The 18,930-nt window shown below is 40.9% G+C and overlaps 1 protein-coding gene across 1 annotated transcript in view; it reads right to left on the bottom strand.

Moving 5' to 3' along the window:
• TAFA4 (TAFA chemokine like family member 4) overlaps positions 1 to 18,930 on the bottom strand; it is a 43,863-nt gene that overhangs the window by 22,653 nt on the left and 2,280 nt on the right. Inside the window, 1 exon segment of the mRNA XM_050312918.1 lies at positions 17,999 to 18,114. Within this exon segment, the coding sequence (XP_050168875.1) occupies positions 17,999 to 18,114 (116 nt within the window).

The following is an 18,930-nucleotide window of genomic DNA, read 5'->3' as shown; positions in this document are numbered from 1 at the left end:
AACAATTCCCAGCAGAAAAACCTGGAGCAGCTTTCTAGCATGGTTTCCAACCTGACTGCAACAACTCGGCACTTGAAGGACTTAACCTCTGTATTAAGCATAAATTTCACTCCCTTCCTGAGCTTTAGGTGTAAGTGCCTTAAATGTCAAGTACCTTGGATACCAATAGTGAAAACCTCAGCCCACCAACACCATCCTGTTAGATCCAAAGGCTGCCCTTTTTCCCCTCTTCTTGAAGCCTATTCAGCCTGGGAGGTGGGGTGGATTTGCTCCCAAGGTGCTCTGGCTACACATTCATCCCTTCACACAGGCAAGGCACTGAGAGCACTGAATTGCCACCTGTGGGTAACTTTTACAATCGAATGAACAGCAGGGTGTGTTGAAAGAAGAACTCAGCTCCCTTCCTACTGAGAACTATTTCCTTTTTCACATTGTACTCATTAAATTTCACTAACTATTAAACACGAAATCAGACATGTTATTTGGCAACCAACCTGACATCTACTCGCAATGGTCTAGAGAAAACAGAGTAAATTATCTCCTTCAGGAATGCATTTTGCACTCTGAGGCTAAAAGGTGCAGTCTCTGTAAAATCATAACTTGTTTTTCCTTTTTTTATTTATTTTAAATAATTGACATTGTATCAGGAACTTTAGTAATATATTGTTATTTAAAAGCACTGAAATTGGGTAAGAGAGAAGAGATTTCTAATGTTTCTGTCAGTTCAAACCAGAGGATTTTTTCCTAAATGAACTTTTTACATGTCTACCAAATTTCAGTAAAAATTCCAGTAGAGAAGGGGGGAAATCTGTTAATCTAGACTCCATAAAATCTGAAAATAATGCAGTGACAAAAATAGATATATTTGTGCATGAACCATCTTGTCAAAATTGGGAGTACTTTCTTTAAAAGAATTTCTCACCTAGTATCTCTTCTTCCTAGTATTATGAGAACAGTGTTATGACTGATCATGATTCCCTGCTTAAAGCACAGGTGAGTTTCAGATGAGAGGTGGATGGCAATTACTGGGATGAATAGATTCTATATTAGAGATTAAACATGTTGCCAGTCTAACACATTATCCTTTGGCAGATTTTAAGTAAAATTTAGGCATGTGGATTATTAGGTAGTTTATGTTTTAAGGCACACAGGCCACTTATGGGGACTCACTGTTAGAAGTAGAAAACAGCTTTCTTTGCAGAATTCTGTGAATGGTTTGCCCAGAAATGTTCACACTACAAAGCTGATGCTTCTACTGGAGCTGAACAGGGTCTCTTTTTTCTCAGCTGCCACCTCAGACCATGCAACAACACAGAAAGTGATGAATTAAAATCTTGAAAGAAAAGCCTGTAGCTGGGAGTGACGAGTTTCCAGTTACAGGCAGAAAGAGCACAGAACCCAACTTCTTTTAATAAGCAATCAGGGCCTGGGTGTAACAGTAAATACAGCATGGTTTATGTCTTGTCTTCACCGGTTCTGAACTGAGACAGGTAATTAGGCAAAGTGAGAATGGACTCAGTGAAACAATTTGTTATTTGTTTATTACACACTAACATCTGATAGAGACTCCACAGAAACAAAATCCCTTCCTGGAGGTCTTTGCCTTTCCTTACAACTCATCACCCTAGAGACTACAGATAGCACTGATGCTATTTTAATCCACTAAGCTGCCTTTGCTTAGCTATGTGGCAAGTCTCATAAAACTCTGCTCTGTACAAGGCAAAATCTTCTCTCCCCTGGCAAAAAGTCCTTGAACTTGAAAGTTTGAATCTACAGCAAGCCAGACTATGGCAAAATGACTAGTCATAGTAATATGTGCAGGAGAATGCCTTCTATTTTCAAGTTGGAGGTTTTGCTGTACTGCATTAGTGCACATCCAGCAGCTCTTGTCACCAATAATTACTATCCCACAGCAACTACACAAAAAGTACTCACCAATTAACTAATTTCATTTTGACAGTTTTAGAAGCAGAAGAGGAGAAATATTGATGTCTCTGAAGCACAGTCAGCAGCTGACACGCATCTTCTTCCTATCCAAAGGAGCTGCTGTCAAATGAATTGCTTAAAAAGGTGTTTGAGGTGGTTCTGTAGAGCACAGCAAGGATGCATTGCAGAGCCTTCTGCAAGTATTAATTCTCGTGGCACTATTTAAGACTGGGACAAATGAAAAATACTCCTTGGTGGCAAGAAGTGACAACTTGAGAAAAGTGCTATTTATAGATGGCCAGTATTTTAAAGGCTGAATGAATTTTGAGAATAGAAATCGCCTCTAAAAAATAAAGCAAATCTTGACTTTTTCAGCAATATGCACTAAATATTTAATAAGGGATCCTGGAGCTCAGGAAGGTTTAAGACACTGTGTTAGAATATTGAACTAATAAGCCTCTCCAGTAAGCCTCTAAATACGTATAGTTAAACACTACCTAGTTTATTTTAATTATTTAACACCGAGACTGAAGGAGGTTAATGTGACCCAGCGGACTTGTTTATGTTGAAAACTATTGCCTCTCCTTACTCAAAAATCTGCATGCTGAGCTGCATCATAGCACAGAGCTGCCAGGGAGCAATAAGGAATAGAGGTTTACAGCTGCTTGCTAACATCCAGATGATAGTGTTTGCACCAGGGCCGTGACTGCATGGAGGCACAGCTCATAAAGAAGGTCAGGCACACTGATTTTATTTACATCACTTGGAAAACTAATACACTGAAGTCAAAGGCATAGCTGAGAACACCCCTGATGATGGGGGATATTGCTGGTTTTCCAAAACTTAGTTTTAGAAATATAGAAATCCCCATCATTTAGCATTCAGTCCACAAGTCCTAACTGCTGCTGGTCCTTTTCTCCTTCCAGACCATGGATGACATGTCATGGATCTTCAGCCTTGTCCTTCAGCTAAGGCAGTAGAGAAAGCAAACTTCACTAAGCCACTGAAAACAAAGAAATAACCCAAACCACTTCAAAAAGCCCCAAGGATAGAGGATTGTTTCCAAATAATGAGGAGATAAAACCAGTTTTGCAGTGTTCCACATCAACTCAAAAAGAGAGAGGCGAGGGAAAGGTAACCATTCATGGTCCCACCAAGGCAGGGGGGAATAATCCACTTTTAAGCAATGCCAGCTAAGACCAAATGTATTCACCTGGACACCTCTTCTTTAAAAAGACTGAAAGCTAAACTTGTGTAAGTAAAAAAGGGCTTGAGTTTCGTTTTAACTGGGTACCTTATTTATCAAAAGACATCTTGTTCAAAAACATTTGTTCTCCTTTGTCCTTGGGAATGCCAGCACAAGATGAGGCTTAATATTCCTCCTCAAACTGTACATCTCATGCACACCATAATGTGCCAATGAAAAATATGGGTTAACTCTGCAACATCTCCATTTCAGAGCAACGTTCAGAGGCATCATTTTGATTCTACAGAGTGGCATTTATACAACAAAGCTTGTCAAAGACTAAGGAGAAAAGCCACTGAGAGCAGAAGTCATGGGACTTGGGGGATAAACTGGCAGAAGGAATGTTTTGGAGTTCACTGTGCTAATGGAGTTAAACGCGCTCAGGAGGGAACAAATAATGAAACTTTTTCATGTGTGTTTCCTGGAAACAAAGAATCCGCTGTGCTAGAGCAATCCTGTCAGCAGCTCCATGCACCAACACTGCTCTGCATTGCTCTGCCAGCAGAGATCTGATGGCTTGAGACTGCAGAATCCTGCCCAAAGGAATGATTGACACCCACTTCAGCTTCTCAAGACACCAGCCCTGGCACCTCGACCCTTTCCACCACCATCACCTTCTTTGAGGTTATCAACATGAGTGACTATGACTGCTCTTTGTGCTCTGCCTGAGTGAAAGGCTGGTATTTCTAAGCCTTTCTGAGACCCAGGTGCCTAAATTCCACAGCCATTCCATTTCCAGCATTTAAATAAAGTTAGGGTTTTGTGCTTCAGAGCTTCATGAAAATCACTGATTTCTCAGTAAAAACCTGATTTTAAAACAAAGCTGAGGTAAAATGATTCCAGAACCTCCAAGTAAGATCAACGTCATCTTCAATCACCTAAAATCTCAATACTGGGGAAATCAGTGGGGCAGAAACAAAGACAGAAACTCATCCACACAAAAAGAACATTTAAAAATAATTAGTGATTCAAATGTTTTATCTGAGAACAAACCCAGGGGGCACCAGAGTCTTTTTTACCCTCACTCCTGAATAAAAATAGCACACTTAAGTCTTAATTTTGTTGGCTTATTTTTCCTTTTCTGCAGGATTTTCATTAGTGCTTTCCTTTAGAGGTCTCCCAAGACTCAGTTATGTGCCTGGAGAGCTTTTAAAGAAAAAGAGCTTACTCGCTTGGCATGTCTTTCCAGCCCCTCCTAGCTCTAATTACAAGGTACAGATTAAAAAGACAAATTAGTTTTATCATTGCCTCCTTGGCCTTTTGGAAAGGAAAAAAAATAAATAAACAAAATCCAAAAGAAAACAAAAATCAGTGGAGCTTCCAACCTCAGGTAAAATGTTGAAATCAGCAGCTTGTACTGGGGAGGGGGGGGGAAGAAGAGATGAAATCCAATTTACAAAAAAAATTCAGTACAAAGCTCACATGCCTTGTGGCAGCCTTGCTTGAGTACAAAGTTGTGCAGCATCCAGGTGACATAATTAGGTCACTGGGGGCAAGGCTTCTTAGAACTATTACATAAAGAAATCCATAAAATTTCTCAAATTAGACTTCCTCCAGGTTTCAAGGAGGTTCAAAACAGCAACTCTGCAAGCAACATGGAGTAAGTCCTTCTTAGCAACACAAAGCATTGCAGTTGTGTGATCTGGCTAAGTAGTTACATTCCATCATTATCCTGTTCTCATTTTGCAATATTTTAGGGGATCCTGCTAAATGTACTTTATAACTTTGGCACAGAACATAATACAAAATTAAAGAGATGCAATAGGTGAGCTAATATTGGTGTTTCCCTGTCATGTCAGGATGAGGAGTGACATTTCTCATAAAACAGAAGTGGTTAATAAGAGTTGGACTTCACAGGTAGGATTTTCAGAAGTGTCTAAAAGAGGACACAGAAGCACTGAAAACAATGACTTTTCCTGCTTGGCATTTGTTGATGATGTTTAATTAATAATAATTAAAATCAGTCCCAGTTCCATCTACTCTGAAGCATTTCACAATTAATTCAGAACGTGTTGGACTATTGGATTGACAGGTATCATGACATACAAGAGCAAACTGAAATGGACCCAGCTAACTAAAGAGGAAGGAAGGAACAGCTTGCTTCAGACAAAAACCAAAGCATGGTTCTTATCACCTGCAGCTAATCCCAGTGCTTGGAACAAGACACCAACATAGGGATATACTTAACAGGAGCCTTTCTACACAAGTATTACAATGACATAAATCATCTCTTCCTTATACTGTATCATTTCATAACGAATATACAGGAGTAAATCCCAGTACACTTCTGTGCTGTGCCCTTAAAACTTCCAAACTCCCCTAAAACTCTCCAATTTCACACAGATTATTTCATGTGCTTGCCAGCTGGAGATGTGCTGTCCTCTCCATGGATCTTCCATCATCTGCCACCTGGAGCACACACAGCACAGTCCCACAGGGTCAGTCACAGACCTAGATTAATAATGCTAATGAGTTACCTTTCCTGAATGCCACAATTAACCCTTAACTAAAGGATCTCTTTATTCTTTAAAAAAATTTTCCTTCAAAGCAATTTTTTCTTTAGGCTTTTAAGACAACCAGATAAACTCAACAGCTGGGACAGTCCTGTAAATCAATCAGCCCCAATTTTCATAGCCCTGCATCAGAAAATACATTCAGCCCATGCACATGACTGGTGTTGATAAGTTTGAAAGAGGTTTGTGTCACTGTATCTGCAAGCAAGTTCAGAAAGGGTGAACAAGCTGCCAAAATCTTGTTTTACTCCAAGATTAAGGGCTGTAACAGAGGTCAAGCCTGTACCAGCTCCAAGCTTGCATCTTTCTCCATATAGAAATTTTCTTTTTTATCTCCGTATCCTTGCCTAGCACCACCAATAAGACCTGTGGCTGGGATTAAGTCTCTTCTACATATCCAAAAGGAACTACTGTGGAATAACTTAATAATCCAGTGACAGAGTGCCACTGCTACAGAATTTATAGGTCCTGCTGCTCTGTTTTCATCTCTTATTTCCTGCTTGCAATGAACAGTGCTATCTTTATTGTACCTACTTAATGCCATAGTCACTCCCCAGTAAATACAACTATTTCCTCTTAAACTTAGAGCCACCTCTAAAGAAAGGAGGTGTGATATTTCCTAAAATACATCTTGCTGTCACTTCAGCTACAGTATTTACTAATAGCCAACAACAATTTAAAAAAATGCATTGACTCTCAACATTTAGTTGCAAGAGACCAGATGTTAAAAAATGAAAAAGCTCTGTTCTGTTGATTGAAGTTCAGGCTCTACCTAGAGACTCAAAAATAAATGTTACCATCATTAGAATTTTAATTTTTGTGGGACCTTCATGCTGCAGAGCCCCGTAACTGTACGGACTCCACACAGAAATAGCTGAAGAATACAGCACTGACTCTGGGGTGAACTGCCCACACTTTCATCCTAATGGATTGTCAGCCTTGGAGGTGAGCTGGATCTCACTTAAATTCTGGCACACATATAAACTATTGCAGGTCTGAGCACTCAGCATAAAATCATGACATTTAGTTATGAAACATTTTCTTACTATGTACCTCTATGTTGTAAAGGTAGAATGCTGCACAAGATGTTACAAATTTTAAGCAACATAATTTACTTTTTAAATAGACTCAAAATTCAGATACTACTTCAACTAACATGAGGAATGCAGGACTGCTCAAGGTCAAACCTGATTACAAGGCCTGCTAAGATGAGGATCATTTTTTTGAGCAGTAGGAAATTAAATTATTTGTCCACGCTATCTGGCAGCAAATACCTGCCTGTCTTAATTGCTGTTGATAGAGCCTAATAAAACTTGGAAAGGAAACGCTCATGCCCAGTTTCACTTCCCTTTCCAGGTAAAGTTCTATCTGAAATCAGCAAGCTGAGCTGGTCATACCTGCAGTGTGACCCACACCAGGTCCACGGGAACATCACCCACTCACTGCCTGACCTGGCCCTGGCGCTTTGAAGATGTAGAACAGCAACACGTGTTCTTGGACACTGAGAAAAGGAAACTGCAGATCAAGCTGTGCCTCTCCTGGGTACACAGAGGTAAATAATAGAAGATTAAGTAGGGAGAAAGTCAGGTGAAAAGCTGGGAGAATATGTTCTAACTTGGGCAGTCCTGCTACTCGGACAGAGAAGGAACCCGTGGCTGTGTTCTGCTGCTGCCATCCAGTGGGGCGGCTGAGCAGACAGCACTTGAGCAGAGATCGATGGCTAACGAGGGCTGCCAGATTGATGCTCGTTCTGCACCTTGTTGTCAATGCCATCCGAGACAAAAGTTTTCAGAGAAAGTAAAATTAAGCAGGTGCTGAGCAAGAAGCCGTTGTAACAGTCTGATCCTTCTGGGGGAGGACAAAAGAGGCACCTGCACTGCAGCTCGTTCCTGGTGCTGACTGTGAAATCCCTCTATGGACTTGATCTGCTTCGATCCCTGCAGCTGTTTAGCTGTTTTAAGATGCTGGACCTGACAGAGGAATGGTTACACAGAGCCCTGCAACATGCAGGATCTGAGCTTACACCAGCACAGATTTAAAGTCTTCAAATCTAGACATTTCACTGCAGTAAAAAATGGAAGTTCAGTGACTACCTTGAATACACCACATTTGAAAAATCCTACTGGTTGCTAATCTGCCGTGATAGTTATCTCAATATCTTGTTAAATCTGGTTTTAAAAGCCTGTATCTGCTTTGTTTCAGTACTTGGGAGCTCAGAATATAAACATGTAGAGCAAAATGAGGCTCTGATACTCCATCTACTTAGCATTCCCTCACAGATAACAGAGGGGCTCAGAATTTGTAAATGATAGCATAACATTTTCATTATCAACATCATTACTTGTGGATGATGAAGCAGAGGCAGCGACAACAATTTAAAGCCAACTCAGATTGTCAGGGTACAGTCCACAGGGCAATTTATGAAGAAGATAAATTTCTGATGCTAATAGGACTCTACAGCAAGACATCAACAGGCAAGAACTCCTCCAAATCAAGGAGAATGGGAGGGGAGCAGGGGAAAGTGGGTTGACTTGGGACTAGGAGAGAGGGAGAGACAAAGCTTTCCTCAGCAGTTTAGCTGCACAATCAGCACTCTGCTTTGTGAGACTGAGATGCTGATGAGACTGACTCTTGTTTCTGTACGTCTGTATTTTTCATACCTTCATATTTACTGTAAAATTGCTACAAGCAACATAAAATGATCATTTAATCCACTTTTAAGTTAATCCATTTTTAATCCATCATTAAATCCCACTACACAGAGCTCTCCCAAGGAGCAGCAGTGGTTCAGCAGTCAGCAAAGAAGGGGATAGTGCTTTCCTTTGGTGTATGGGAGAGAGAAGTGAACTGTGGCCCAACAAACATCACTTACCAGTACTTGACATTCAAGTACACCATCAACAGATTGGAAAAGTCACAATTCATGTTTCATCTGGTTTGACTACTGAGCCTAACTTTGCTTATCTTGGGATTTGTACAGCAGTTGGAAAGCCTGACATGCTGTGTCTTCCTTGCACAGTTAACCTTCCTGAAAAGCAGGTTCAGAATCTTTCCACCCTACAGCAAGGCCTGCGTTCTGTGAATAATATTCAACTGGAATCACAGGCAGAACTTAGAGCTGTCCTATGATTACACACAATGCATTGCACCAGGCACCAAATCAGCTTTTACTGAGAATCTGCAAGTGTACCTGCCTTTATTTTCTGCATCATGTTCAGTTCAGCTCTGTCTGAGCAGGAGACCAAGCCCAGGACACTCTCAGTGCTTAATTTCAGAAGGACTAATTTAAGATAGTTATGTTTTGTGGGTAAACAAATGTCCTTGATTTGCCTCTATAGCAAAGCACAAAAAGCCTATTTGCCTGTTAAAAAAGTTAAGTGTTGCACTAAAGCTTTAGTAATCTGCACACATTGCATAGACCAGACTTGCATGGCACCTAACATGAAGAATAATCTGAGCCTTTGCACATTTCTACCAGGTTACTGCTGAACTGCATTTTAATCTTTAACACTTATTTGGATAGAGGAGAGCAGACTTGACTGAAAACGTGCAATATATTATTTAATCTCTGATTCTAATCAAGAGGTTACGTAATCATTAGCACAGACCTATTTATCTCCCTCTCATTTCATCATTCAGTAAGTGAAATGTTATTTTTGAATTTCAATTGGCTTATCAAGTGCTCAATGACATCATGAGATACTGTCTCCACTGAAAGTGATTTCTGCCTTTCTTCTTCCTTGAAGACTGTCATGTCCTGTTCACTCTATCAATCAGCCCTATGTTATCTTCCTTTCACAAAGCAGGCAGCTGAAGTCATCAGATTTATGCAAAAAACAGTCAGTAGCTCTCACTAACCTAGGCAGAACTTTGCAACTGAGTGCTCTTCACACACACTCTTACTGAAGCACACACATCCTTGTGTGTTTTGTGCTGTTTTATTTTTATATTCATCAGTTCTTTCTTTAATGCTTTATTTAAAGTATCTTATAACATCAATGACTCCTCCTCTGCTGGAGGTCAGTATGTGCTGCCCCTTCACTCCAGGTCCCTCAGTGTGCTTTGCACTGACTTCTGCATGAGGATCAGCTGACTGGTACACAGTGACTGTGCTATCACCTCACTCACCCGAGCCAGAAGGATTCCCCATCCCCACAGGCAAGTGGCAAACTAGTTCTTAGAGGACACACTGATAGGAGAGCACTGGTAATTAGAAATATTGTCTCAGTACAATCCTCTGCTGATGCTGTCACAAACCAGACAGCTCCCCATGGCTTGTCCCCTGATCACATTTATCATTACACAACTTGCAGCTTTCCCTTGGTCAAGAAATGACCTTGTTAATACTATTTATTACCTCACAGATCTCAGACTGAAAGCTCATGTCATATTACATTAAAAAAAAAAAAAAAAACACAAAAAACAGTGAGTAAGAGCTGATAACTGTGAGAATAAATGTCATTCCTCCTTTGCATTGCTTTATGATCAACTCAGCTGACAGACTCTGGACAAAGAAACATTGGAAATAAGTTTGGGAAGGAGCTTACCAGTCACTTGTCAGCTCTGACAGGTGTGTACCTTCACTGCAGCTGCCAGCACAGTGCAATGATGGTATTTAAGTTCTGCTCTGTGTTGTTTCCATAAATGGTAGCCCAGCCAACACGTCCCAGGCAAGGCAACCTAAATATGACCTCTGGCTCTGCTCTGCAGCTGAGTCCAATCTGCTCCCAGGACACGGAAACACTGACCATGCACACATGCTCCAGCCCCCATCTGTTCAATGAGAACAATCACACTTCTTGTGTAAAAAAATTCATGTTGCTGAAAAACACCTTGTATTGCTCTCGCTGCCAGAGGAGTTACTCCAGCATGTATCATATTTAGACTGCCCAATCTGGGGGCAAAGACCCCTCTGGGTTTTTTGAGAGGCAATGCAGAGAGAATGCTGAATCACCTTTATCCCCCTGATAAACTGGTCACTCCGCAGCCATAGTTCTTTTTAATGTTGTTTTGATGCAGTTCTTGTTTCAGCAGAAAGAAAAATGGAAACGATTTTGCAAAAACCCCTATTCAGGTCTTGGTTTTGAGCCAGAATTCAGTTAATCCAAGTCCCTTGATACCGGGGAAGGGTCAGGAAAATGCTTTGCATAGTCATTGTTGGATTAGATTTGTTCCCCCAGAAGAGGACAAGTTTTCAGAGTAAACTCTCATTTCTCTCTAGCTTGGCACAAACTACCATGTGATAGAGTCTGATAAAAGGATGTTTCATTACATTAGCATAGCAGACTTATTTGTCAGTTCTAGACTAATTATCTTGGCTCCTTGTTTGGGGACTGTGGCATCCCTTGCAGTAAATTGCATTTTGCTGAGGGCAGCAATTTTCCTCCTTTTCTAAAGAATGTCGACAAAGTTGTGAGTTTTTTTGTGTTTCCAGTAATAACGGTGTCTGGTGGGGGAAGAAAAATAGCACATCTTTTACAGTATTCCCAACTGAAATGTCAAAATAGGGGTTTTCCCTATACAGTTCAAACAACAACAGAAATTCGAGCATAGTTCTGATAGTAGATTTTACTATGTTCCCTCCTCATTTCTGAGACTTTGGAAGTAGAACAAAATCTGAAAAATTACCTCCATTCAAGTAAATTATTAAACTCTATTATCAGCAGGCACTCACAACACCAGACAACTCATTTGGACACACAATCAAGCGACAGTCCCAAAAGACAACTTCCAGAGCAATGAGGCTTCTTTTTAAGCAAGATGCCCTTAGATACTCCAAAAATAAAATTATCAGTTCCATTTTTTTCCTCAGTGACCCAATAGTAGTAACTCCAACAGGGTGCCTGAAGAGAACAGCGGGGACCTCTTTCTCCATTCAGACTCTTTTAGATGAGAAACTTCAGTTGATTTAGTTTGGATGGAAACCTCACAAGGGAAAAGGGAGTTATAGAAGAAGGGATATAAGAGAGCACAGGAAGTGCTCTAAGCTTTTTTAACCAAGCTGAAAATGAGATGCACACAAAAGACTACCTTGATACATTTAGATTTTGGTTTATAACCACTCACTTTGCTATCAGGCAAGAACATCCAACATGATGCAACACCCTACAAACAGCTGCTGACACAACCCTGATCTGCTACACACAGATCCTGCCGTTCCACCCCAGCTAATTTGTAGCAATTTGTCTCTGTGCCAAAAAAAAAAAAAAAAGACAGTAAAAGAGTTCTGCTTATTCCAAAATATTCCCTACTCCTTAAGATGCTACTTTAAGGAAACACAGATATAAACCAGAACTGATATCAGGAAGATGTAAGCAGTAAATAACACTAAGAGTAATCCTGCCTTACACTTAATGTGTTTATTATGTCTTAAAGTAACAACATAAATCAAAAGACTAGTGATCATCACTGGACTGCAAGGCTGGATGATGTCCACAAGGGGCGGGGGGAAGGTGGGTAAAAGTGGAAATAAAGAGAGGAATTAATAAATAAAGGCTGGTCACACACTAAGCAACAGAACTGTTGATCCTGGAATTCTCCCCTCATAACTTCTGTCATTTCTGGAGGTATTGTTAGAGATTGCCACCCTGGAAGATAATGAATGTCAGGTGTAGCTTCCATCTCCAGTCTGATGAGGAGAGATTACCTTGCTGAACCCTACAAGGCATCTTTAATCTCCTGATTTAGAATCCATTGTCCGCCAGCAGTTGTCACTCTCCTGAAGGAATGCAAGAATTCTGCCAGGCTCTGAAAAACAGGCAGCAAAGGGCTACAGGCAGCAATCCAGGGGTGCTCTGCCAACAGAACACTTAAATGTTAGCAAAAAAAAAAAATCCATCTCCAGGTTCTACCATTATTAATTAAACATTTTCTGGTTTCCAAGAAGAAATGCTTGCTCAAACACATCCTTGAAACCAGACAAATCAACACCATAAAGTTCAAGTCAAAGGGCGGCTTCTCTGGCAGGGGGAAATGCTGTGCTTGGCATGAGAGCAGAGCCCAGCGCTTCTTCGTGTGCTCTGAGTGGACTGGGCACAGGTGGGGCATGTTGGATGCCACAGCCAGGGATGGAAACTAATTTCCTGCTCTCCAGTACAGGATGAATGTTTTGTACCCCCTTACAGCCAGGCAAAGGAAAACCAACACAGAGGGTCAGCATGTCCTAATCTGCCTCTGAACCGCCCTTCACCTGGTGGCACAGACAGAACCAGACACTGAGCCCAACTCACCAAGTCAACAAAAGCTGCTGCCCTTTTCAACAGACTTTTATTCAAGCCTGTGCAGCCACTCATTTGGGATGAAAGGCCTTACAATGCCACTGAAATGGGACTGTAAGTCTGGGATGGGCCCTGTGCTGCCATCACAATTAATGCAGTTGTCAGGCTGTGGCAGCGCAGCCCAGGCAGCGAGCACAGACGAGCCAATCAATAGCAGAGCAGGCCCTAAAGCACTTCCCATCCCTCACAGTGGCAGTGACTTGCAAAGCACTGAATGATGAATTCTGTAAGAATAAGTGGCTTAAGCGTTAATAAAGTCATAACTATGAAGTCTAACTTTTCTGCTGGGACCAAAAGCCATATGACATATCCAGAGTAGGCTGGAAACTAAATCACAGAAGAATCACAACCTTCTGCTTCAGTGGGGTCAGGACTTCATCTTAGGCAGGCCTTTTAATCATTTCAGAGCAAAGAATTCAATGCAAGTCCTTTACATTTCAATCTATTGCCTTCATCACTCAAGTACCCATCCTCCCAAGGACTCTGCATGTTGACCTCCACGTAAACCCAGAACAAAGCATGTTCCACTTTTTATTGCATGACTTCACCCAAATGAACACTGAGGACTAGATATTTTCCATTCTATTTCTGGATTTACATTTATCCAACCATTTCTTTCTCCACACATTAGCACGAGCCTATCCATTTCCAATGCAATATTTCTTTTCTATTATCAACTCTAAGTTTGGGAGAGGTACATTTAGAAGACAAGAGTAAAGAAAGGTTTCCTGGTTAGAATTTTGCTCAATAGACTATAGAGATTATCATTTACTGCAGGTGGCAGATATAGAAAAAAAATGATGCTGTCAATGTAAAATTAATAAAATAAAGGCTATATTTTCACATTCTTTCCCCTAAAGGCTTTAAAATAAGGTCACTTTGATACTGGAGGAAAAAGCTTGGTTTCAGCCTCCTGCTCTACAGGTTGGTACACTGGGCTTGAGTATTTGCATTAAATGAGACTTCATCTTCTTTTTGTTACAAAGTTTCTCCCCACACTTTTGAAACGATGAAATCTGTTACACAAAACCTGCACATTCACTGTAATTTCCCTCCACCCCATCTCCCTGGAATATACAAATCTTTTCATACACAATTACATTCCAAGCACTTACAGTGCACATTCATGAAAAACGACACCAGAAGCTACATTTTACCCTATAAAAGAATAAATCAACACTGACTTGGTGTCATATATATTAAAAGTTCCAATTGTTATTGAAGACCAAAAAAAAAAAAAAAAAAAACAAAATAATAAGAATTTCTTATGGGTTTTTTTTCTTCCTCAAAAACAAATATACCAGCAAACTTCACAGAGAGAATTCTGCTCCTTTTGACTTAAAGGAAACCTATTTCTCAACTGAATTGCTTTCTCTACCTTATTACTTGAAGAGATTACAGTCAGGGCTGTATATTGTAGCAGCCCTATATTTAGAAGCTGGATAATAAACCACATAAATAGCACACTGAATAAAACATTAAGACATAAAAGGAGTTAAACAGAACAAAGGGCTAAAGCTTATTGTGCAGTAACCATGTCTGACCCGTTGAAATACAAAGGACTCATAATTCTAGTTAGCAAAATGCAGAGTTGGAGTTTAAATCAGCGCAGTGGCTTCGTGCTGGAGCCCCTTCCACAGCCTTGCAGGGCCCTCTGGTGGAACTGGGAACCCAGCCCGTGGCTGCCAGACAGCACTGCTGGGAAGAATGACGTTCCAAACCAAAAATAAGGGGAGAACAAGAAGACCAAGTTTTCTGGTTTCCCTGTTTCCTTGAAAGCAGCAATATTTCTAACACAAAGCTTCGGTTTTCAGACACTTAGCTCTCCCTTAAGCCCAGATTAAATCCTGGAGCTGTGTAAAAAGGAATTTTTCCTCTGACTCCAGTGGGGACAGAACCTGTCCCTAAAGTACTGAAAGTATAGGGAAAAAAATGTCCTTTAATCTGTGAAAAACTGCAATCAATATGGAACAATCCAGTCCACTACGGGACCACCTGAAACCAAAAGCATGATCAAGAGGTCTGAATTCCAGCTGATGATGACACTTCACACTCAGAGTTAAAAAAATAAGCAGGTTTGGAAGGTGCTGCAGACCAAACCAGTGTCTGATATGTTCCTCAGCATGATCTGCTATTCTGTGCATAAAGGAACAACCTTCTGCTGGCTGTTCCCATAATCACACACCCCCAGCTGCCACTCAGCTCCTGAGCCCAGTCCAACAGCACCACTGAACCCCTCAGTCATCCTTCAGGGGAACAGTGATGTTCATTTCTTCATCACCTGATGCCTGATAACACACCCCACACTGACAACTCATTAAGCTTTTTTACCTGTTCTGGACTGCTATTCCTCCCTCATGAGGGCCATGAGGTGTGTATATCCCCAGGGTGACAGAAGGGTCACTAGGTTTGGTAGGATCACATCTATTTGCCTGCCACTGCTGTTTTTAGACTTCTCCCTTTTAACCTCTGATAACCCCATAAATAAAGCTGCCTGAGATGCAACAAGGGGAAAACTCCAGGAAACAAAGTTGCTCCTTATTCTTCCAGATGGCTAAAAGAACAAGCTGTCCCAGTGCACCCACACACCATGATTTATCCCTGTGATCTGCATCATCCTGCAGCTGCAGTAAGCAAGCAAACCATTCGGGCTATCACTGAACTCTTCACTTGAAATCACAAAGAAAAGGGAAATGTGAACCAATTTGGCTCTGCTTTAAGCTACAGATGTTCGTTAAATATAGGGATTCCAGGCATATTAATAATAATAATAATGGACTTCTCAAAAATCTAGACCTTTCAACAAGCAGAAGGCAGCTGGAAGCACTTCAGGTGAGCATCATTGCATAAAACAGGCAGTCTCAAAAAAGCCAAGCTGCACTGGCAGAAACTGCTCAGCTGTACCAGCTGATGGGCTGCAAGTCCAGCCTCCACATGACAAAGTGTCTTTTCAGTGCTTCTTCATTTGTGGATTTTGACTTACAGCAGTGAAGTGGAAACAAATGTTTTCTGCTACTAAATGTACGTTGCTTCATCCAGCACAGCATAGAATTGATCATTATATCAGTATGAGGCAGTCCAGGAGCCTGAAATACTGCCCAAAAGCTACAGTAAGGTTGGTGCTTATGCTTCCCTTGGCTATTGTTAGTGCAAAAGAAAAACTCTTCAGGAAAGCAATTCAGAGCAACAAAGTCAGATGAACATTGTGACTTGTCTTCTCCACACAGATGCACAGGGAGGCTGCTGGAATAACCTGCATAAGCAGCATCTTCAACAATCCAGTGGTAATGAGAAGGAACATTTCTTGCCTACCTTTTGCCTAGTTAACTCTGCCAGTCAATGCAATTACAGTGTTCCAATGAAAAATAGGCTGCAACCTCCAAGCTGGGCTCGAGATCCAAACTTTTTCAAAGCAACGGCAGGATTGAACAGTCTCTTTCTCTCCTAACAGTCATTTGATGGTGGTGAATATTTCACAGAACAAAAGAAAGAACCAGGTCTGCCTTACACTTTATTACAGTGAAGAAGTCCCCTTTGTCAATGGTGTTTTCTCCCACTTCTCAGAAACAGGATGGTTATTGGATCCTTAAGATCTAGTCTCTGTTCCTGACTGAATATTGCAGAGACAGCTGTTGAAGGTTATTCTTTCAGGCACCATCTAACAGGACCCAAGTCAATAATTGTCTTTTACCAGATTAGGCTCCTTTAAAATGGCACTATTTTGAAAAGAAAAAGTCAATCCCCGTCTTCATCTTAAATTCTATTGTCTGCTCTCAGCTAATACAGTTTCTGAGCTGTAGCGAGTATGCATTTGATTCAAAGGAGCTGATGGCATCAAGTACATCACTTGAAACACTGTGATTGTCAGGAAAAGGCACAACATGTTCCTAAAACCCAGCTCCTCCTACAGTATCCCAGGCTCAGCACCTCCTGCCTCATGAGCAGCTTCCCACCTGTATCAGCATGTATCAAGCAGGTTACAACTGCTTGATCTAAAGGACACCAGAGCAAAGCATTTGTCAAACCCAAAGCCTGAATTCATCCCTCATCTGGCTCAGAGCTAAAAACATTACATATGGATGCTAGGACTAATTTAAGAATAAGACAACATCACAAACAGCAACACTTGCTGAAGTCCCCAGGCCGGCACGAAGCTGACTGTGGTGCTGAGAATTCAGACATCATCGTGGTGTTGCAGCCAGGCTTTTGGCCTCTCCTGAGAAGTTGTGCTCCAAGAGGTATTTTGGTAACTTATCTCTCCCTGGTGACACAACCTTAGCACAGCTCTCCCATTTTATTTAGGACTTGCACAGACACCTTTGCATTAGCACAGGTGCATCTCTCTCATTCTGCTTTCAAGCTGACTTGTCTGCATGATCCTAAAGCAGAGATGTTGCTCCAGAGATCCAGTCTGGTATCTCTCCATGAAGCCAACCCAGCTTGTTCTGAGCTACTTCAGTCACTTATAATGTGATAACCCATTGAGCCTCAGAGATAATTCCCTACTACAACAGTACAGCCCCTTAAAAGAGAGATCTTTCTGTTTGCCTCACTATGCAAGTTAGGAAAAGAAGGAGCACATCACAAGCTGTTCAGAATTTGTGTTACTCAGTGAAGGAACTGACTAAGATAAATCTGAAGGCTTTGATCTATTGCCCACCAAAGCCAATGCAACCGTTGTAAAGTCAGTTGATAACAACAGGATTAAGAGGGAGAAGATAAAGATGCATTTCAAAATGTCTTTGGATCCGGATAAAGCAAAATGACACAAACAAATCCCAAAGCCCAGCAGTCATGAAGTAACTCAAAAAAACCACCTGTCTGGTGAGCTTCAGTACATAAAATTACTAAAGAAAACCATGAAAATTTACAATAACTCATTCTTTTCTTGGTGTTATATTTTTAACCTATTGCACTGATTATAACATGCTGTCAACAGCTTCATCAATTATCCATTGCTAAAAAAGTGGGCTCCGACATGCTGCAAGAGGTATTAATTGGTCTCAGTAGCACATAATGAGTTTAAAAGCTCCTACCTGTGTGCCCCCGGGGATGGTGGCTAGAGGCGGACAACAATTTACAGCAGACCATTAACACATAGACCAGAAAGAGCCAGTCAGAGAGAAGCATTGATTTGGCACAGAATCTCATCCTGGAGGCAGAAAAGGAAGCAGTTGAGTGAGAGAACAATGTGAGTGGGGAATAACATAAAAACAATGTGGGGAAGGAAAGCTGAGATGATGCTGACGAATAACCAATATGACTTATTACAAGGCACCACTGACAAAATCATATTCATGATTCAGTTGGCATCAGTTTTTGTTAATAATATTTCATAATTAGAAGCAAAACAATGTCTATCACACATCACATTACCCACAAACACATATTTATAATAACACATTTGAGTGCAATACATTTCTATGAATCTGAGATAAAGTGTGGGTTGTTTTGGGTTTTATTAAGATCCAGCCACACTCAAATTTAAATACACACATTTATAAGCTATGCTACTATTTTTAAACTGCACTTGCCCCAGTCATAGAAAAAAAAAATTGCCATATTTACTTAGCACTTCTCAGGACGCATTTGCTAAAGGTACCAGCTCCAGCGTAGCCGTGAGCAGGAACGGGCTGGGCCTCCCAGTCACACAACATCTGTGAGCTTTCCCTTCCAGTAGGTTTGCTGAGGGTTAAACACTCACGAAACCAGCACCTCAGTCAAATATGCAAGGACTCACTTCTCTGCCAGGGTGTTAAAAAACTGCGTTTCAGAAAACACTTGTTCTAAAGAAGGTGCAAGTTGTTAGTCTGAGTGTTAGACCTAAGATCACAAATCCTCAGTAATTTTTCGGCAAATATCTACAATTAAATCCCTCAATAGCTTGTGTTATGCCATTCATCATATAGAAAGGGAATCTAATCATCTTCTTAAACTCAGTTATGATGATATATTACTTGTGTTGTAC

This window comes from Myiozetetes cayanensis, unplaced genomic scaffold, assembly GCF_022539395.1.
Source record: "Myiozetetes cayanensis isolate MyiCay16 unplaced genomic scaffold, myiCay2020 scf18, whole genome shotgun sequence".
NCBI classification, from domain to species: domain Eukaryota; kingdom Metazoa; phylum Chordata; class Aves; order Passeriformes; family Tyrannidae; genus Myiozetetes; species Myiozetetes cayanensis.
The sequence above is the reverse complement of the archived record's forward strand: the minus strand, read 5'-3'. Positions and strand labels throughout refer to the sequence as shown.